Source organism: Acromyrmex echinatior, chromosome 13 (genome assembly GCF_024713525.1).
Source record: "Acromyrmex echinatior isolate Ae372 chromosome 13, ASM2471352v2, whole genome shotgun sequence".
Taxonomy (NCBI): Eukaryota; Metazoa; Arthropoda; class Insecta; order Hymenoptera; family Formicidae; genus Acromyrmex; species Acromyrmex echinatior.
This window is the reverse complement of record NC_141864.1, coordinates 5,316,902-5,340,500: the sequence shown is the minus strand read 5'-3', so window position 1 is coordinate 5,340,500 and position 23,599 is coordinate 5,316,902. Positions and strand designations below refer to the sequence as shown.

The following is a 23,599-nucleotide window of genomic DNA, read 5'->3' as shown; positions in this document are numbered from 1 at the left end:
CATGCCGAGCTAACTAAACTGTACGTTGTGTGCTCACATCGAACAAATTCAAGCCCGCAGCAACGTTAGGAATTCATTCGGCCTAACGTATCGCTTGCGTTCGCGCGCGTGTAATATTCACTGTTACACGCGTGTACTGGACTGTATTCGTGAATAGACTTTGGAGCGTGCAAGTGCGGTAGGTGCATTTCAAATCAAGCGATAAATTTAGCGTTGCTGTCGTCTAGGAGCGACTAAATGCACGCTGCAATTCGGGACATCCTACGGCAAGGGAGAATGTGTCCTTTGAACGCGCCAGGACCCAGGATAATTAAACGGCAAAATTCTCGGTTTTCTCGCTTGGAGACAAGCGCCAAAGAGCGAATCTCTCTTTCTCCCTCTCTCTCTCTCTCTCTCTCGTTTTTCTCTTACTTTGCGCAACAAAAACTACTTTACTCGTAATTAAATAAAGTTCGTTTCGGTGAAAAACGTACGCGGGTCGCGACGATGTTTCTGACAATGCGTTTTGTCACCGCGAACTCGTTACCAACTTTGATAATAATTGTATAGCTTCTACATCCTCGCCTCTAACTTGCGCACCACAGACTGCGACGTTTATGCCAAGTGCTGCATTAATTATTAATATGTGTGGTTAAACAAGAAGTTTGTTGCGAATGGCCGGTAGGTTTCGGCGACAGGATATGTCAAACGGTATATTTTTACGGTAATCGCTTTCACTGGTTCCGTAGTGACTGTCTTACGTATAAAATAATAGCAATGCTATTGGAGACTGCTTTAAAAACTTTTCATTGATTTCTTTTGTGTGTAAAAAGTCATTTTACACATAATACAAAATAGTTATTACATAGATATTTATTAAAATATGAAATGTATACACGGAATGCAAGATTACTTTGCAATATAAAAGAAATCAATAAAAAGTTTTCAAAGCTTTCTTATCTAGTTTCTGATAGCTATTTGAAAATAATATCTCTGATAGTTATTTAAAAGTGACATTAATGCTACCAGAGATTAGAGATAAGAAAGCTGTAAAAATTTTTCATTGCTTTCACTGAGAAAAATGATCTGGTTGGATTAAATAGTAATTCTGATGAAAAATGGACAAATCAGAATTTTCTCATTAAATCTACTAGAATTCTAGTTGAGATAACTAGAATTTTGATTGATATAATTATTCTGGTAAAAATAAGAATTCTAGTAGATTTTATCAAAAATATTGTATCAACCAGAATTCCGGTTATCTCAACTAGAATTCTAATAGATTTAACCAGAAAATTCTGGTTAAATTCGTCTACTTTCAATCAGAAATTTTTTTCAGTGTGTGACAAAGTAATCGTACGTTCTATATACACTTTATATTTTTTATAAATATTTATGCAATGATTATTATACGTGTAAAGTAATCAATGCTATCAAACAATTAGATAAGTAAGGTTTAAAATCTTTTTAATTTTTTTTGTTGCAAACTAATCTGGCGTTTTATATACTTAATATTTTATATGTAGTAATAAATATCTGTATATATAATTAAAAAAAAATCATTAATAATTCCCTGTAAAAACCTTGACTGATTTAACTATCTCCGAGCAATCTAACTATCCATCCTTTATAAGAGAAAATGATTAAAATACTTGTGTCGCATCAAGATTGATGCTGCCAAGTTCGCATTAACGATTGCAGTTACAGAAGCGTGTAATAAATATAAGCTGATGTAATAGAAGACGATGGAAAACGAGCAAACTCTCCTACCGCGCAAAATTGCGAGCTGTCGTTCATTAATTACATCCTCAGCAGACAGAGACACTTAGTTCTCGAGATGTTGTAGGATCACAAAGCGCGAAAAAAACGCAAAGTCGATGAGCGCGAGAGGAAATGCGAGATAAAGCCTTCGTGTAGCTCGTATTATGTAGCAGTTTAGCCGAGACGTTGACAAATCGCTCTCGCCGAGAGCGATTCATCCGTTTCACTCTGCGTGGACGCTTCGTGTCTTGTTCGATCGACATTGAATATTGTTCGACTACTGCATACCGATAGGCACGACGGCCAGGTTTAAAATAAACACACCGTTCCATAAATCATTATTTCCGACTGGTATCGCGAGGGTATCCGACCGAACTCCGAGAGTGCATCGATATTCGAGGTAACGGACTATCGATACTCGCGGAGTGCTCTGTCCACTTTAGTTGTCCTATCGTCTCCGGTCCACTGGGAAATTTACGATCGATCGCATCTTAAATCTTTGACATTTGGCATTCCGCCGGCGAAATGTCGAACGTAAATAGCTGTTTCTGTTATTTAACTAAAGAACACAAAGATAAAAGCTACAAGAACGTGATAGCAGTATATAAAGAAAGATGCAGCTGTAAATAAATACTGTGCTGTAAATAGAGAGTAACCCGGTCAACATGATGAATAAACTCTGTACGAATTATAAGATAGCAAAATAAGGAAAAAATTATATTATTTCTTTTATAATTTACGTAGTTTATCATAGTCTTCGTAAGCAACGTGAGAAGAAATCTTTATGTAAATAACGATATATGGACGGGTCACGTAAACATGTGATGGTTTAAATATAATCCACAGTATAATTTTGCTAGAAACGTAAGATGCATATCACTGACTGAGTATTATACTGCACGGCTTACGGTCAACTTTGCCATCATCTCGAAAAATATTAAGTTAATATATTTAATGTAATACGAAATTAAGAAAAAACATATTCCAAGAGCTTGAAATTTATACATTTTTATAAAGTAAATGTTTTGTAAAATTCATGAGTAGACTACTTAAAATAATTTATTTCTTACAAAGCTACGCTTTATTCTCGAAAAATAGGTTCAGTTTTTATATCTCCGTAAATTATGTTTGTAGAATTATAATTCTGCACAAAATTAGTAAATTGAGTAAAATAGAAATTTAGTTAATATTAGTTTTATATTTTAGATTTTATAATATTAGATTATACAGTACGGAAACAGACTATATATATATAAATTCAATGCTGCTCAAATAATCATATTGATCAAATATAATTATAAATTAAAATGTCAAATTAAATATACAGTGATCCAAAAATATTTTATCAGTTTTTCAATATTTTTTAATATTATAGAATATCAGAAAGGAATATTGATTCTCTCTTAAAAAAATTTAAGTAATATAAATAAAATGATTAAATATATTCAATGAGCATAATTTAAAATTTAAGTAATATAAATAAAATGATTAAATATGTTCAATTAGCATAAAATTACAGATCTCATTGCCATAAAAACCGTCATCTCATATGCATAAACCTAATAGTAAAGTAAGATGCTTAGAGATCTCGGTACTATGTGGTTCAGGGAGGTATAGGGTCTAGTTCACGGCGGAAGACTGCGGTCGAGGACTCGACACCGGTGTAAAGTTTATAATTACAGTTAGCCGGCGGTCTCGAATGCGAAATTAAAGCGCGTGGTTAAATATAGAGCCACGAGAAGCACGCGGCTCGACGCTTGCGACGCCGCAGGATAAGCGTTCTTCTAATAATCACTTCGAAGAGCGAAGAGTAAAGGGCGAGGGTCTTTAACCTCTTTATGCAATGAACGATATTCAACATAGTGGTTTATGTCAGCCGCATGCATGCATATTTTTCTTAAATAATCTAGATAGTGAGTAATTATTTGTAATAATAATTCGCAATTTTTTTCTCGCAAAACTTTTTCAACAGAATAATGGCAAATAGAAATCATAAATTGAAAAACTGATAATCTTGTTAACAAATAATAATAAGAATAAACAAGAACAATAATAATAGTAACAGTATAATAAAGATAGAATAATAATAATAATTAATTGTAATCTATTTATAAAAATATCCAACTATAAAAGATTATTTCTCGAGCAATTGATTCTTTTGCCATAAAACATTTCTAATGACCTGAGGGTAAAAATTTATTTAAAAAGAAGTCGTATATATCATATTCTATAAATATTAAAGTAAATTGCATCTTCTTTCTAAAACTCAATCACCGGTTAAAAGGCGGTAGTCGGCGGTTTTCAGAACTGCAACGTTAAGTATCGCGCTGGCGTACTGCCTTCTTATTTAAATAATCCGAATACATTATCAAAAGTCTCATGAATACTGGGAATATACCATTTGACGCGGGAATTTTTACGCAGGCCGGTGTACGCTAAATGGCTTTATAATGATGGCTTACGCACCGCGCGTTTATGCTGCTTTTCTGTCTCTCCACACCCCGTGCTCGGATCTTCCAGGTGATTTCGGACGAAACGACAACACGGCGACACGGCCATTCTTTTTTTCTACTTTTTGCATTTTTTCGTAATTTCCAAGTTAATCGACCGTCTCTCGGAGAAATACGTGAGCTATCTATCGAACGTATCGCCAGCACGTAGCTCGCATGCAAATCGGGTGGAAGATGCCCTCTCCCTCTCTTGCGTGCGCGCTTCGATGCAAAATGCACTTATATCTCTGCCGATGTATCGACCAACGGGATGGAAATACTATTTAGGAAGCGTTTCTCATCGAATGAGGGCAGTTCTTTATCGCGAACTCATTTATTGTCGGCATGCACCGGAAACTATCGCGTCGCTTGTTAAATAGAATACCAAATACTGCCGGCAAAAAAAAGACAATTATGAGCATTGTAATTATTATGGATGACAGCCTGTTTCGTTCCTGCAAATGTTGTTAGTCGTGAAAATAATACTAAAAATAATTGAGCATTTACAATATTGCAGAATATTTCATGTGATTTTGCGCATATAAAAATAAATGTTTAGCATTTTAATAATTCGTTTGTTGCAGGTATATAATTTTTTTAATCATATTTTCTCTTTGAATAATGTAACTCTTGTTACATTTTATATATTTAAAAGCGACTGATTGTGAGATATATATGATATTTATGTTAAGTAAGGCATTTTGTATATTTCTCCAACAGATATGAAATATATGTTATCTATTATACATTACGTATACATAAATATATATATATATATATATATATATATATATACACATATATATACATATTTACGTATATGCTATAAAGGCAAATATTTTCAAGAATATGCATAAGATACTGATTTAATGCAACTGATTTAATTTCAAAAACATTACAACTCATAAATAAATTAGAAGAATATTTCAGATCTGCGATAAAAAAGGAAGCCTGTATAATATTCAACTTCCATTAAAAATGTAATGTGTAATAAAAAAGACAGAAAGAAAGAAAGAGAAGGGGGAGGGGGAAAGAAAATCAATATAATAAAATATTAATCTTTATATCTTGTTACATCGCGAGTCTCTGTTTTTAATTAACTATCAATTATTGCATATTTTAATATTTCATAAAGATATAAAAACACATTCAAAAGAATACGTATTTCTTTCGAAAAATTAAATTTGTTTCTGACAGATTAATGACAGAGTAAAAATATCAGGTTTAATAATTTCATATAAATGTTTTTAAGTAATACAATTATTTTTATTCACATATTGTAAATTCATTTTTGCACATAAAGTATCGCTCGACTCTTATTTGCTTTTTTTCTTTCAGTTATTTTGATTATTAGAGTCCGTATTAATCTTATTGTTAATAATTTTAATTATCATTTTCCTTTCTCCGTAATTTTTTTAATTACAATTTTTTATTTAATGTATCAACGAATGTCTGGAAAGAGAGGATGTAAACTGTTGTAAGCTACAAGTGCATTATTGTTGATATGATGACTAATACATCAAATTATCTTTGAGACATTGATTTTTTAGAAAAATCAAGTTAATTATTATTGATTGCCGCGGATACTATCACAATAAATAAATGTCCAAAACGATTTCACTTATTGTTAGAAAAAAAGAGATACTTCCTTTTCTTAGAAAAACAAAAATCGTCGATCCCTTCCGACCGGTTTTATGGGAAGTGCTTAACGCCCAAACTCTATCTTTTCTCTCAAAACCTGATCTTCTCGCTGTCCAAACATCTTACTAGATAAAATTAACTCTGAAACGATTCTTCAAACGCGCCTCCTCAAAATAAGTACAACGTCCTAAGCATTTCTCGAGAGACCTTTCATTTCGAGCAGTGTTTCCCAAATGAGAAAAAGAATCAAACTTCATCTAAAAATTCATGTAAATACTACATTTTATTGTTATTTATTCAATATAAATAGATTCCAAATATATACAATTTTTGCAAAATATTTTCATTATAAATAAAAACTGCAGCAGTAACTGTTTCGTGCAATTTTTAGTAAATTCCAAAGAGTTCTTTGTTTTCTTACTCACATTGGGAAACACTGGTTTAGAATAACGCAAGAGTACGAAACGAACACAGAATTTTACTTTGTTTTGTTGGCTAGAACAAGGACTAAATTAGGGACAGTTTGATAATAGAGGCAAGCTGTACGCACCAAAACGATTCGACCGTTGACACGATATATTTTTGTTAGGCAGATGCGCACGTGCGTCGAAATACATGCCACAAAATAACCACGAAACGGCATAACGCTCTGATAGCTTAAAAACCGCTGTTGTGTAACCATATTGGCGTCACAATAGCCACCAAATATAGCACCCATCTATGAAAAAGCATGCACCGATTTTTGCATATAAAGACCGACGTTAATTCTAGTTAATCGGATTTATAATTTACACAATAATTGTATGTGTAATCTTTAATTCAACCATGATTACATTTGAATGCCGTAATTATATTACGAATCAATTTTTTCTAATCTATATACATATATAGTAATATATAATAATTAGACTTCGGCTACTAATAATCAATTAGTTAATAACAACTGATTGCCATAAAATATATAACTCAAAATGCCTAGAGCCGATATTCGTAGTCGGTTTTTATTTCAAGATCGTCTTAAGATTGTCTTAAGCTACTAATATTGTTCTAATAATTGGCTTATGACATCAGACTATACTAAGACAGACTATCTTAAGTATGATAGATCCGGCCTAAAAAGTAAAAAAATAATATCAGCCAAGTAAAACAATCAATAATGGATAACACAGTTCTCATAAATTTTATTTTTCGACTCTACTATTAAGATATGAGTTATGTGAGATATAAAAGATTATTAAAAAATTTTACATATGTAAATATTTTACAACAAATATCTATTTTGAAGTATTTATTTAAAATTTTTAATGTAATTCTAATAAAACAATTAAAATTTACAATCGAATTTCAAGTACAAATTACGTTATTTTCGAACTATTGATCGGTAATGTATAATGCTGAAGTACCGGATGTATTTTCTCGTCTAATGTGCCGCTCACGCTGCATAGAATCTACCGATCATCTATTATTCATTTTCTACCATCTGCGAAAAATAGGTTGCGCATTCATGTTACGAAAATTTTATATCACTAGTCGCTCCGATTTCATATTATTCTATGATTCTCTAAATCTAAATTCAAATACATTCTCTCTTTTCATCAGCTGTCAATTAAAATAATTAAGTACAGGCAATCGATAATAGCTTGGAGCTTCTGACTGCATTACCAGTGTTGAATGCCATATCGTTGATAATAATGGCACTTCTACTAATGAATGAGTGAGGAATTGTGAGATTTATGTGCTCATATATCATGTATTATATACATCAATTGCTTTTACATGGAATTGAATTCTCTTTTACGTAGACAGGTATTGTCAATAATGCCATCAGATTCCATTTTCTATTTAAAAGAAGACAATAATATAATAAACGTGCAATTGTACATGTAAAAACAATTAATGTTCAAACAAATTGAATAAATTTAAAAAACTTTCTTAATAAATAATATAAGTACTCTATTGAAATTAAATTTCCCATTATTTCATAACTAAAATAAGAATCAGTAGATTTTGCAAAAAAACATTCACAAAAAGCGATATCATTGCTCTCTGCTATTAGAGTTAGTATTAGATTAGTATTAGAATGTTTCTTAGATAGATATATAAGAGATATCAAACTATATCTCTTATTTATTGAAAAAAAATTATACCGAAATTTTTTAATCAATTTTTTAAAAACTTTAAATAATTTTTTCCAAAAAAAAACTAAAAGAATTAATATTAAATAAAGTATCTCAGAGAATCAAGTTTCAATATTGTGTAAGACAAATATTTATAAAAACGGAAAAACAAAGAAAGATTTTTTAATCGTGTAAGATAATCAGATCCGATTTGTGAAGTTAATACGATATTCTATTAATATAAAAAAAAATAATGACAGTTCCCCAATAGCAGTTTCTATAATTCTACATTAATTATAATAAGAACAATAAATTGATGAACTCCTTCTATTAATATAATAATAAATCGTAATAAAAAAGACAATAGGAGTCGTCGCAAAAAGTAATCGCGCAATGTCAAATATTAAAATTGTAAAATAATTAATTATGTAAGATAATTAATTTTAATATTTGACACTACGCAATTACTTCTTGCGACGACTCCTATTGCCTTTTTTATTACGATTTTTATTATAATTCTATAGTTTCTTATAAAAATAAAAAATTGTTCTACATTTTTTATAAAAAATCAAAATTGAAAATATGTTGCTGTGAGTCTAGCACAATAAATACTTCTTTTCTAAAGTAGAAAAGGAAAATATAAATACTTTTACTTCCGTTATTTAAAAGAAAAAAAAACATTTCTGAGCAACAAAAAAAACATTTTCAAATATTTAAGTCAAATTATACAGAAACAATGAGTTGAGCACAGGATCCGATTACCTTTATTGTATATTCATATCTTATACAATTAACACTTGATAAAATGAAAATTAAAATTTTCATATTTTTGCGTTTAAATTATTCAACAAAACAATGAATTCGGTAATGAATTGATTATTCCTGCGTTTGTCGATGTAGGGGATGCAGGATGATCCTTCGCCAGACACCCGTTTTGCGATAAGTCTTAAGTACCAACAATAACAGCACGCAAGGCTGACGTTTGCCAGATACGTCACAATTGCAGCAAGGGATTTCACGTACCAGCCAAAGGGATATTATTGTTATTGCTGCGGTACGGACGCACGGAAATCCCGGATTTCGCGGTAGGGACGTGGAGGATCGCAAGGGCCAAAGTCGGTTTAGTCCCCGTCGATAATTAAGCACCAACGATAACAACTCTCTGATGGAAGTTCCGAACTGTAGAACTTGCAATGTACCTCGCAAAAATATGCAAACTTCTCCATTATCCTCTAATTTTTTCTTTTCATATTATTTTTATAATAATTAATTTACGATTCTTTCTAGTCGAACATTTTTAATACATACACTGAAAAAAATTTATATAATTTCCATGTAAAATTACATGAATTTTTTTCAATGTAAAAGGAAAGAATTCTTAAAATTTGTTCAAATGTTTAATCGTCCTGTATAGTCTACAAACCTCATAAATAATAAGCACACGTACAAAATTGAGAAAGTTGAAAAATTGAGAGTAAAAAAGTCTTCCACAAGTCATAATCCTATTATAATTAAGCTGTGACAGTTCGCACGTCGTCATCTTTCAGCGAGCATGCCTTCCATAAAGGTTTTTCCACAGGCTTTTAATTAGCCTCTCACTACTTTTCTCAAAAATAACCAAAGCGGTTTTCTACAATTGTTCCTGAATTACTTTCGCTTACGTTTGCAGATTCATTTCGCCGCAGGCGTTTGCCGTTTTAATTCCCTTAACAAAATGGCAAAATGCGCTGCATGAAGAACGTCATCCGGTGCAGAATATACCGAAACTGAAGGTTTAAAGGCACGGAAGGAAAAGCGAGGTGGATGACGCAGGATGGCTGGGACAGAAACATGAAAAGTATGAAACCCGCGAGAAACATCTCCGTGGTTACACTGAGACTTGGCGTACATTTCTTCTTGCACCGGATCAGCCTTCCGGTATAATATTTCCGGTTTGCGCAATGCCGGCCATGGTACGGAAAAAACGGATGAAACGCAGGTATATCGTGAAGAGAAGAGAGAAAAAGACGAAAAAAGATAAATTTCCGTTAATCACGCGAAAAGTTCTTTTATTTCTTCATTGTTAAATCAATTTAAAAAATTGCTGGGTGGAAAAAAGGAATTAAATAAAAATAAAATTTGTTATACGAAACTATTAATAGATAAATAAAATTATTTAAATGTGTGAAATGTTTTTTTATTATTGTGTTAATTTTCAATTAAATAATAATTATCAAATATCTGGTTTTCGATTTACCCGCAAAATATTTACTATATTCTTTGATTTAGGAAAATAACTCGAATGGTATATTCATGCACAAATGCGCCGTCAATTAAAATTATAATGATTATTATTAGAAATTTAATTGTATTGTATATTGTTATACGTTATATTAAAATACAAATTATTATTCTATATAATAGCCGAATGTTACGGTACAAATGCACAGACTTCTTATCAGTTTACCCTTGATAATTAACAATTAATAACATCTTTCAGTACATCAAATAGAGTTTAAATAAACGAATGGTCGATTAGGTAGGTACAATATTAAACAGTTAAGGTTATATTCCATCTAATTTATAGTATATCGCCCAACAATTCTGCCCACATTTTTATGTTTATGTTGCAAATACGCATGCAGTGAAGCAAACAACGTAAACGTGCGGACGACTCTTAAATTCTCGCCAATATGAATTTTTAATTTTCCTGTGCTTTACGACTGGGTATTAAAATACGGCAAAGGAGCGGGGGTGGAAACGAGGGAAAGTGCGGAAGCCGCGGTCTCGAAGGCGGAAGCGCAGAAGGCGAATGTATAGAGCCTCGGGGAATCCCCGGCGGAGTTATATTTTTCTCCAAGAGCACCTCTCCGACTACGCGATTGCCCTGAGATATGCGATTACGCGAATTTATTGGTGTATAATACCTCGCGGGCTGCGAAAGAGGAGGGATCGATGCGCCGCTTATACACAAATTCGAAATCGATACGTAATATACCTTTGCCACCGTGTTTTCCCAGCGATATTCTATACGAAACAAAGCTAATCTGTGGAAGTCTATGATTATTTCGTCTTTCCCACTGTGTACACAAGTGTACACAATATTTACAAATATGTTATAATTTATAGCAACTAATTAAGCTCAAGATTGCAAAGCAAAACTTACGCTAAAAATATATTTTTTGATGTAAAATCTCTACTATGCTACTAAAAAACACAGTGTTATGAGATCAATATTATATCAGAAATATAAAAGAGAAAGATAATAAAAAATTTATTAGCGACAAAAATTACGAATAATTATTATAAATTCAGAGACTAACAAAAATATAATTAAAAAATTATCAGTTTTTATTAAAAATGAGAATCAGAATATGATTTATTTCAAAATAATACTGATTCTATGGTGTAAATTAAATTGATTAACTATTAACAATATTCAAGTAAATTTAAATATTTAAAAACTAGCGTACACAATGCGAAACAAATGAAAGGAAATTCGAACACTGTTCGTTCGCTGTGTATGAGAAGGGATGATAATAATAAAGTGACGTGGCGGAGAAATTATTTTGAAGAGTTCGCGCTGAGGGAACTTAGTGCGCGAACAGTGGCTACGGCAAAGGCGGTTGGTATTAGGTGCAGAAACCGACTGAGTTACGAGGGGTTATAAATTCCGAATATTGGAGTTCTGCCCTGTCGTTCTCCATCCTCTCCTTCTTCGGCGCCCTACATCCTCTATTCGGTACAATGGGAAGAATCTCCTTCTATCCGCGACTCGTCTTGACCCACTATTATGTCGGGCCACACAAAAATAGAATCTATATTTGACCGATCTATACAGAGACATTCCGTATAAAGACGCGAACTCCCTATATATAAGTAGCTCGTATTCTGTTTATTATGCACATAAAATAGGGCAGAATCCCATTGACCGTTACGCGCCAAGAGAATCGAGAAAACGCATCGCTGTGCGATCTAAATTCTTTAACCCCTTCGAGTCTGATGATCGTAAACTCTTATTGTTCATGGCATCGCTTCGCATATCTTACGATTATTAGAGAAAGATTTCGTTTTTGGTTTACGAGGAGCAGTCCTCGGCAACGTATTGATATAAATACGTAAAAACATGGAAGATACAATCTCTTTCAGTATGTATATTTCACGTACGATATACGATATCATTTTTTATTAAAAACGCAGCTTTCAATTCAAAATCATTTTCAAGAAAATATTTGCATGCAAGCAAAACGACAACTGATATTTAATGCAATAACGAAATGTGGGATATTTTATTTTTAATCAATCGTGAAAATGTATTGTGCACAGCCTCCTTTCGTTAATCTTTCAATAGATAGATGGTTTAAAGTTTAAAGATACAAATTGGTACGTGGGGTGCTCCAAACATCTTAAAAAATTTTAATTTTACAGTTAATTTTTAGTTACATTTTTAAATATATTATATTATAGTTAAATTTACATTAATTGCATCTTTATGAGATAAAGGAATATAAAAGTAATTTTTAAAGACTTTTTTAAGACTTCTGGACATCTGGACATTACATTTTATTTTCCTTTTCCAAAATAAGGTTTTAAAGAAAACTATATCTGCGATGCTGTAACCATCCCACGTACTCACTTAAAGGTTAATAAAATTACTTGCTAACCTCCTTGTATCGCTGTTATCATCCTTCCTGCTCCGACTCCGTTTATTCGATTGTCCAACTGCTGATCCATCTGAAAAGAAATATACAATCTATTTTATTCTTTGTTAATAAATTGCTAATTAATATGTACTTCCTAAAAAATAAAAATTATTTAAAGATATCTCTTCTGTATAAACCTTTTTGCATTCCCTGCATGTGGTCATGATTTTCTGTCACATAACATTATAATAATCACGTACACAATTCCAAATTCCAAACATTCCATTTATATATTTATATATTGCTAATAGAAAGATATTTTTATTTTTGTGTATATCTCTATCTGTATTAAAAATGTCACTTACTACGACGATTAAAAAACAAAGTTCTCCAGAAAATAAGTTTGAATGTTTTAAATCATTAAAATTTTGTAATATTAATTTTGAAATGCAATTTTGGTGTAATAATAGATTGTAGAGAAATAAAAGTATTGTTTTTTGAAAATGTTCTATCTTTTTTCTTTACTTTTTCATTCTTTTTCTAGAAGCAACTTTAAAATGATAACTTTTGCTAACAAAAAGACATCCTTATGTGTGTATATCTTTATTTATAATGGAAATATTGTTTATTGCAATAATACAATTAAAACATAGTTCTCCAGAAAATAAGTATGAATGTCTAAATCATTAAAATTTTGCAATATTAATTTTGAAACGCAATTTTGATGTAATAATAGATTGTAGAGAAATAAAAGTATTGTTTTTTAAAAGTGTGTTCTATCTTTTTTCTACGTTTCCGTTCTTTTTCTGTAAGCGATCTCAAAATTTTCGAATCACGTTAGCAAATAAGCGATATTATCTTTCTATTATCTAATTTTATTGCAACATTTTACTCAATTTTCTGATTCCGCGTAACCTTTCCCAAGTAATCTCTCTCCCGTACACTTTCAGTTTATTCACTAAAAATACTCGTACGCAAATACGAATCGATTAGAAGAATCAGAGTCCCAACGTTTATTCGCAATTTACGAATACGACTTAACGAGTGAATTATGCATATACAAACCACGAACACCATCGAGGATCAACCGGAATAGTCGAAAGATCGCCTGACCACTGTTAAAATCAAGGTTAAAACGCAAAGCACTTCACACGCGATCTGACAATACAATGGCACGACCACTTTTTCCATCGGCAATGTGTATTTTACATGGCCGATAGATTCTCGCAAAAAAAAACAAAGGCGAAACGTTGAGGGACGCGACACCGAAAATGTTTACGCGTGACGTCAGCACTGAGGAATGCGAAGAACTCGGAAGCGACCAATGGCGTACTTCTACTTACCGCGAGATACAACGCCGACACCCACGATGGGCCGCGACCGCAAACCGAAATGGCGTCTCGAATCCGAAATGGCGTGTCGCGATGTTTCCGAATAAATGCGTCGTTCCGAAACACGCATCACTGCGTAGTGAATTTCCACGCGGAAGCGAAATTTATTTCGAGCAAGAACGACAAGGTATGTTTACGGGCGCGTGCGACGTGTCCTGTGCGTGATTCGAAATTCTCGGAAATAACGGAGACGCCCGAACAGTCACGGAGCCGCGCGAGACGAGACAGCGCGTCATCGATCGCGATCCGAGTCGCAGGCGAAACGGTTGGCATTACTGCGTATGAATTTCGCGCGACGCTCGACGCTACGTATTGTGCTGCATCAACTGATCGACATCGATTATATTATAGATTCGTGATTTGAAGAGAGCATTCTTTCGCAGAGCTTGCAAAATTTGTCACCGTCGAATCGTTTACGGCAAATAAGTATATGAGATTCGTATCCGAAAGTTTTGCGACATTCGCGATTTTCCAATCATTATCGCTGTCCAATACGTTCTGAAATGTACTGATAATAGTTTACATTACTGACTTACGGATGCTAAGATTGTTAATATTGTAAAGCTAAATGGATGCTTTCGATTTAATGAAATAAATCAATATAAATATCATTCTCTCTTTCTTATACTTATCTTAACATAATCCTTGATAAACAACGTTTCGTTTCACGTATGATGTGTGTGATATATCATTTAATCTTTTAATATTCGGTGAACAATAAGAATAAAATGATACATCATATGTGAAATGGAAAACTCAAGAATGAAATGATTCCAAGAATGTTACAGAATATTAACGCAATTTATGAGCGTCAAATGGCAGTCTTGGATACGTTCATGCTCAATACATTTCAGAATGCACTTTCTAAGACTTTGTTTGAAAACCTTCACTGAGAGAAAAAAATTTGCTATAAACGTGAAAAGTTACAAAATTAATTATCAAATTTATTTGCTGTTTATAGCAATTTGCATATTTAACAAATATTTTACATTTGTTGCGAATATATATTCTTTTTATATTGAATACAAAAAAGAATACATATTCGTTGTACCTGCAATTTAATTTACGATCTCTATATTTGCAAATAAATTTACCGTCATGGCACAGGATTAGCGTTCATCCATTGAGAAAAATGTTTGATTGAAAATGGATAAATCAGAAGATTCTGATTGTATTAATCAGAATTCCAATTATTTAAACTAGAATTTTAGTAGATTTAATTAAAAATTTTCTAATCTGGAAACACGGTAGTGTCTAATATATGGCTATGTAAGACACTAATGTGCCTTCATTATACGAACTGGCGAGTTGTGTCAGATTAGTATTTATCTATAATTTATTTATAAATTTATTTATAAATTTATTTATAAATTATAATATTTATTTATAAGTTTATTTATCATATTAATTAAATATTTATTCTAAAATTTTTCAATTTTTTAAAATAAAAGGTTAGATCAAGGCTACGGTCGATTTAAGCGCTTTTCGATACTTCTATTCTTATTTTACGTTCTAATGACAGAATGATTATAAGCGTTTAAAGAGCGTGAGCATCAAAATTAACTGCAACCTAAATTTGCAGAATATATATATCTACTTATTAATTTGGTCGAAATCAATAAGACATAAATAAAAATGTTAGTAAAATACAATTTTAACAGTTATTTGACACTCTATATTAATATCAAAATAAAAAAATAGAGACTCTTTGGATGTCGAAAAAAATTTTCGCAAGAAACCGCCTTGAAAGAAAAGGGGGGACTTTTTGACTGGTCAATTCTACTAAACAGCAAATACGATTGGTCAGTTAAACGCCGATTAAGTAATTGGCATTTGTGAAATCGGCCCCATGTCCTGATCGTTGAATCGTGTTTTTCTCACCAATCGAACTGCACGGAGGTATCAAATCGATTTCGGACACATTAATAATTAGAATGTACTACATGCGAGAAACATCTTCAACTCGCATCACGATCAGCAAGGACACGGTCACCCAAGGAATCAGATTCTATCGCCGTGGCCTGAATTATGTTTACGTTCAATCGGGGCGAGTAGCAACACGCAATGCTTTGAAAGAGTTATTTGATGAATAATTAATAAGCAGATGCGACTCATACGTCACTTTTGAAAGTATATCATATCAATGCGCGTATCTGGAGAATGCGCGTCGGTAATTATTGAACGGAAATTGGTTTGGACAAAATAACCGACGATGAGAACGACGGGGAGTCTGAGGGCAAGATTATTATTGCATTTATTACTCGCAAGATTATCTCTGACAATTTCATATGTTATAACAGTAATATGCAGCGATTAATTGATATTGGGAAGAAGCAAAGATACACGCTGAATTAATAGTTGCCAGCGACGCGACAAGAATGACATAGTCTGATAAGTCCATTATTGCATACATTTATTATTTGCAAAATTATCTCTGGTGATTCTATATGTTATGATATCTAGTAATAATATGCAGCGATTAATCGACATTGGGAATTAAATAACACAGATACTAGGAATTGAATACACAGCCGATCGGTTTAAAAGATTCTTTTCTATATAATTTCCATAAAAAGAGAATCGTATATATTAAATAAATTAAATTAAATAAAAAATTTGAATTAAAAATAACAAAAATTGATTCCCTTTTTGCGGGTATAATTATTATATCTTGAGAAAAAAAATTAGACATTGGTATTTTTTTATTATACATGATTTCCATAAGATTTGAAAATCGTGATAAATACGCTAGAATTAAAAATTTATATAAAAATTATTCCTTTTTTGTGTATTCACATACTTTGGGGGATCCTGTTTTCCTACAAATCTATTGCCTACAGTATCGATTGTCTAAACGTATTATTGCCTTCAGCTCAATTGTCTACAAGCACTTTTGCGCACAAATAAAAATTTTAGAAATGGAATTACTTTTGCCTATAAGTATTATTGCCTATATATATTATTGCCTATAAGTAGTATTGCCTACAAGTACTTTTGCGCACAAATAAAAATTTTAGGAACAGTTATTCTTGCCTACATGTATTATTGTCTACATGTATTATTCCCTACAGCTCTATTGCCTACATGTATTTTATTTGCCATTAAATACTATTATAGGCTATCGAACTGTAGGCAAAAGTAATGTAAGCAAATGATACTGTACTAAGCAATATACTTGTAGGCAAACGGAGTCCCTAATAATTTACATGAAAATGACGATTCTTTTTTATGTATGATTTTCGTATTATGGCGAATTTACAGACGCTATTACTTTTTTACGTGATTTCCATAAGATTGAAAATAATGATTCATATGATAAGTTAGAATAAAAATAAAAAATTTCCGATTCTTTTAAAATTGGTGATTTCTTTTTTGCGTATAGGATTTTTGTACCTTGGCGAAAAAACAAACGTTGTTAAACTTAATGTTCAATTAAAAAGCGCAGATAATAGAAATAGGAAATAACAAATTTCAACCTGCCAGAAACCATTATGTATACCAGAACTATAATTTCTGGTAGATTGAAATCTCTTACTCTTTGTTCCTGTTGCCTGTACTTTTTAATTGTATCTCAAGCTTTATTTTCCATGATTTCCATAAGAAGATTTGGGAGTTATGATAAACTCGATAAAATTAAAAATTCACGTGAAAATTGGCGACTCCTTTTTTGCGTATGTGATTTTTGTATCTTGGCGAATTAACAGACATTGTTGCTTTTTCATGCGATTTCCACAAGAGGATTTGAGAAAATCATGAAAATTTGATAGAATTAAAAATTCACGCGAAAAATTTGGCAACCCAATTTCTTTTTCTGCGAGCGTAGCTTTTGTACTCTGATTACGCAAGGATAAAGTGTGTTTCGCCTGCATACACACAGAACTCGCTAAGAAATTAACTTCCGATTGTTAATCTGTCGCGAGTACAAAGCGTTACGTTATAATGCTATCATAGGGCTAGCTAAGGTTTTAAGGTTGAGGAAGACGAGGAATATAGAAACGATATTATACGGGCGCCTTTTCCTTCAGGACGTAAGAATTTCTCGACCGAAAGCGGCGAAAGCGTTACTCTGTTTTATGTGTATATACTGGGTGTGTCTAATCAAACTCATATAATTCATTTCTCACGACGGATATTATTTAATAAAAGCATTCGAATTACATTTCGAACGTATTCCGACAATTCGAAATACATGTTTCAGTAATATGTAATATGCTCATTCTATCGTGTGAGATAATTAAAGTTACTACCATTAATATTATGATATCAAGGTATTCTCAAGAGAGAATACGTCGAATTCATGTTCTGTAAAGTAATTAAAAGTTTTGAATCTTTAAGCAAAATATCGAACAAGACCTTCGCTATTGTTTTAGAAATGAAAAGCTTCGTGAAATTAAAAAAGATGAATTGAAGTAAATTTATTTTTATTTTATAGGTCTAAAAATTTATAATTTCTTAATTTGTTCAAATCATATTACTATAAACTTTATCGTTCTATAATTCGTTACTGCGTAATTTCAATATGTATGAATATATATGAATATATAAGTTTAGGATTTTATTTCTTTGTAATTTCCTAACGTCATTGTCTACCGGCAGACATCGCGTTTGATAAAAGCTTCGTTGTCTTTATTATTCTTGCGCATAATTCTTGTTCTTATAACATTATTATTGCAGAAAGACGTGATTAACTCGACACACCCTGTATATGAACGTGAGAACGAAGAGACGTTCGCGCAACGAGGTCGCTGTTCTTTTACTAATTAAAGCCTCATTCTTTGATCTTAAAAGCGCGAGCTGGCAAATAGAAGAAACTGTCGATTTTCCGGGCTAACGCTCGACTGCACAGATCTCGAGTTCACTGCTTCTTCGTTGAGAGTCGCTCTCCTTTTATCCGTTTGTGACGTCTTGGCAGAATGTTTTAGGAAAAATATCCTCTGCCATTACGGGAAAAATGCACAAGATTCCTTTGGATTATCCAATACTTTTCTTAATTCCTTATATAATAGTTTCATTTGTTATCCGATAATTGTTAGTAAATGTAAGGTATTGTGAAGAATATATCCCGTTTAAGATGCCGTGAAAAATTTATTATTTTGAAATAGAAGCGTTTACTGTAGAAATAAATTTATAATAAAATACAATTTATATTGTGGAGATTTGGAATATATAGTAAAAAAGTAACTTTTACGTATATTAAAATTATAATTACTTCTTGTACATTATTATTATACATATATAATTATTTTAGAAAAATGATATAATTATTTTATCTCTCTAAATTTTAAGTAACTCTCCTTTTATTTAAATTATGTAAAAGGAGAATTACTTAAAAATTACTTCTGCAACAAATAAATTAAAATCCAAATTAAAACTGAGTAAAAAAATAATTTATAATAATTAATTTAAAAAATAATTGCCATACGAACGCATGCAATGTGCATGCGTTCATGCAAAATAATCATACAATTCATGAAAAATAATTCATGAAAAATAATCATACAATTACGAAAATATAATTTTTGTAAGCATTGAACTTTGAACCCATTATTTAATTAGATACAAAACAATCATGTATTATCTAAAATAAAAATTTTAAAGTATTATTTAAATTTTAAAAGGAAAATTACTAAAAAATTACATCTGTAACAAATAAATTAAAATCCAAATTAAAACTGAGTAAAATAATAATTAATAATCATTACTTTAAAAAATAATTGCTATATGAACGCATGCAGTTTGCTGAAAAACAATCATACAATTTTGAAAATATAATTTTTGTAAGCATTGAATTTTGAACCCATTATTTAATTAGATATAAAACAATTATATATTATCTAAAATAATTATACATTTTTTAATAAAATATATAATTCTAAAATAATTATATATATTCTTTAAAGATCTTAGTAAAAATAAATTTGTTTAAAATTTTTAAATATTTAAATTTTATACAAATTTATTTTTGCTAAAATTTTTTTTAGAGAATATATATAATTATTTTAGAAAACATATAGTACTTTATCTAAATTTTTAATAGCTCTCCTTTTATCTAAAATCTAAATTATGTAAAAAGAGAGTTACTTAAAAATTACTTAAAAATTTTATACAAATTTATTTTCGCAAAGATCTTCATTGAAAAATATATATACAATAATTATTTTATAGAATTATTTTATATAATTATTTTATAGAATATAGAATTATTTAAATCATTTCATTTAACAACAATCATTTTTAAATTATTGTCAAATAAAATGATTTAAAAACTAGCGAAAAAAGGTTAATATTATACAAATAAAAAATAATATTTACCGCCAGGTTGCTCCATCAGTGCCCGATGTCTCTCCCAGACCTCCACCTCCTCTCAGAATATGCACAGGACACTCACGTAAAACACTCGCGAATATACTGTAATCGCGCGCGGACAATAACTTGAGTCCAATAACTAGAACGGCACTCGCGAAACGCGCGACGCGACGAACCGGCTGCGGTTCGTTCATTTTCAAGTGAATCGGCGACGTTAGCTTCCCCGTTGGATTTTTACACGAAGAGAATGATTTTATTCAATATCTAAAAATTTATCTAGATATATACATTCAGACATATCCGAAAATTTTTAGATATTTGAGAAAAATCATTCTTTTCGTGTAAAATATCCTCTGGGTACTGAGTCCCCTCATCACGTCAAGGTGTAGGAGGGAAGATAATCTGAAAAATGTAATAAATAGCTATATTACTATGCTATTATTGCAATCGGTTAACTTTTAGAAACGAATATCACGTCTGCAATTCGTTATCATTGCGAAAAAGTCAAAGCAGATAAAAGGGTTGAATCTTTTATTTATTCATAGATAATGTCTGTAAGATATGATTAGAATCTATAAAATAGGCTAGAGATTAATAAAAGGAAGAAATGTTTCTTTTATTAATTGTTCCAAAGTTACGGTTAATTTTTGAACGGATCGTAACGAAAGATGCACAAAAACAAAAATTAATTAAATTATTAAACTGTATTAATTGTATTGAAAGCAGGAATTGCGACTTTTTTGCATGAGAGTATTCATATCAACGTTGCTTTTCTATGACTCGTGTGATACCGTTCGTACAAACAAGTAATCGTGTCGCATACTGCTCCTTTTCACATTTCTTTTGAAACATATAATAATCGCAAAAAGTGCTAGGTATAATACGAAATGTTGTATTTTATGAATATTCACATAATACGATTACTAGTATGAATAATTATTCATAAAGTATAATACAACGTTTCGTATTGTATTAGAAATTCTTCGCGAAAAAGATTTCGAAAAGTAATGTGAAAAAAAGCCGCGACACGGCTACGTTGTTTGTACGAGCTTCGGTAAGGGAATAATAACTGCGCGATAACTAGGCGTAAACATGACGCGCCGTTCCGTGCCACCTCGTACCATCCCCAACCGAAGGTCACGCGCTAACCGTCGAAATACTACGTACTAACGTACGCCTATTACAAAATCAGTAAAATAATATTCATTACGTTTTAATATTCTTCGATGAATATTACACGATGCTTTATTATACGATTACGTTTTATTTCGTTACGCACACAATTCTATATCTTAGGCCGGTATTCATAGTCAGGGCTTATATTCAAGACCGTCTTAAATATAATTTTAAGAAGTCACGAATCAGAGATTCGTATTAATGTCTCAAGATATTACTTAAGACAGTCTTGAAATAAGAACGGACTGTGAATATCGTCCTTGGATATCTAATTTATATATCTGTAAATGTATAATACGAATTATATTTATAACATTATTATATTTAGTCCTGTTTCATAATTTAAAAAATGTTTGCGTTTATCTTTACTTAAAGAATGTATATTATTAATCTTATTATTAATCTTTATTCGAACGTGAATCGTCAAAGAGAGTAATAAAGATTGAGATATAACTCTGAGTACACACCTTAGTTTTGAGCAATATTACTATTTGAGCCTCCTTATGTAATTAATTAACAGTTCGCGTTCGTGAATCTCTAATTTTCGTAGATCAATGCGCGAGCGCCTCACGCCACACGTCCGTCTTGCTGCGAAGTCGAGCGAATACCAAAGTGACGATCGACCACCGCGCCGCGCCCCCCTACGCCTTCGCTTCGCGACCCACCGCTTTTCGTCGCGCGAGACCCCCTTCCCCCCCCCCGAGCTTTTCGCCGGGTGCTATTTGTAGCCTATTTAGGCGTTTGAAAAATATTGAACGGTTAGTACAATTATTCAAGTATTTTATATGATTTTGGCAAACGGATATCGCCGTACATTTCGCGTTTTGCTTTGTGACATCTCGGGCACAATTCTATATTACTTACATAATTCTTTTAAACGAATTACTAATTATTAGATATTTTTGATATTCCAACATTATGTCTCAATTTTCATAATTCTTTTTAATGATTCATACTTCAATAAAGATTGATAAAATATGTTTTTTATGCGAATTTTCTTAATATCGTGAAACAATTTGTGCTGAATACAGCTTTGGCTAAAAGTACTAAACATCTTGTTAATCATTATTTAATTTTTCAATTAATAAATTAATTTAAGACCTATTGTAACGCCGATCATGACTCGATAAAGTAACATACGAATTATTTAAAATAAAAAATAGAAAATAAGGTTCAGAAACTTATTTAAAATATAAAATCGTAGGAATATGTGCAAAAAGCAGGTGCAAAAAGCTTGTTTAAAATAAAAGATATAAAATAGTTTCCGGAAACTTATATAAAATAATGAATTAATATTAAATAAAATTTAATTTTTTTATTTAAATTACATACTTTAATTTTCGTCGCTTTTGCAAGTAAATGAAAATTATTAAACGGTTCTTACGTACATTTTGACATCTTTAGAAAGTATTTGTAAGTTGGATATTTATAACAAATTGTATATACATTGTTATAACTAAATATAGTTGACACAATGAGAAAACTATTTTTTTATACAAAAGTGTAAAATTCTGAAGCAAAAATATTTAAAGGATAAATATGTTTCATATATAATATATATAATAATATATGTTTTTAAACATGTACATTATTTAATATTTTATATAAGTTTCCGGAAACTATTTTATATCTTTTATTTTAAACAAGCTTTTTGCACCTGCTTTTTGCACATATTCCTACGATTTTATATTTTAAGTTTCTGAACCTTATTTTCTATTTTTTATTTTAAATAATTCGTATGTTACTTTATCGAGTCATGATCGGCGTTACAATAGGTCTTAAATTAATTTATTAATTGAAAAATTAAATAATGATTAACAAGATGTTTAGTACTTTTAGCCAAAGCTGTATTCAGCACAAATTGTTTCACGATATTAAGAAAATTCGCATAAAAAACATATTTTATCAATCTTTATTGAAGTATGAATCATTAAAAAGAATTATGAAAATTGAGACATAATGTTGGAATATCAAAAATATCTAATAATTAGTAATTCGTTTAAAAGAATTATGTAAGTAATATAGAATTGTGCCCGAGATGTCACAAAGCAAAACGCGAAATGTACGGCGATATCCGTTTGCCAAAATCATATAAAATACTTGAATAATTGTACTAA

At 31.1% G+C, this 23,599-nt stretch overlaps 1 protein-coding gene across 3 annotated transcripts in view; it reads right to left on the bottom strand.

The window, feature by feature from the left end:
- Positions 1-23,599, bottom strand: part of Timp (Tissue inhibitor of metalloproteases) — a 163,389-nt gene that overhangs the window by 128,406 nt on the left and 11,384 nt on the right. Inside the window, exons 1-3 of one of the 3 annotated variants that reach the window (XM_087412840.1) lie at positions 21,950-22,090; positions 20,313-20,708; positions 12,631-12,700 (exon numbers count right to left, since the gene is read on the bottom strand). In XM_087412840.1, the coding sequence (XP_087268966.1) occupies positions 12,631-12,700 (70 nt within the window). In that variant the 5' untranslated portion in view covers positions 20,313-20,708; positions 21,950-22,090. Of the gene's footprint in view, positions 1-12,630; positions 12,701-13,674; positions 13,890-20,312; positions 20,709-21,949; positions 22,091-23,599 lie in introns of those variants that run through there. The other 2 variants (XM_011064224.2, XM_011064225.2) reach the window with 2 other exon arrangements.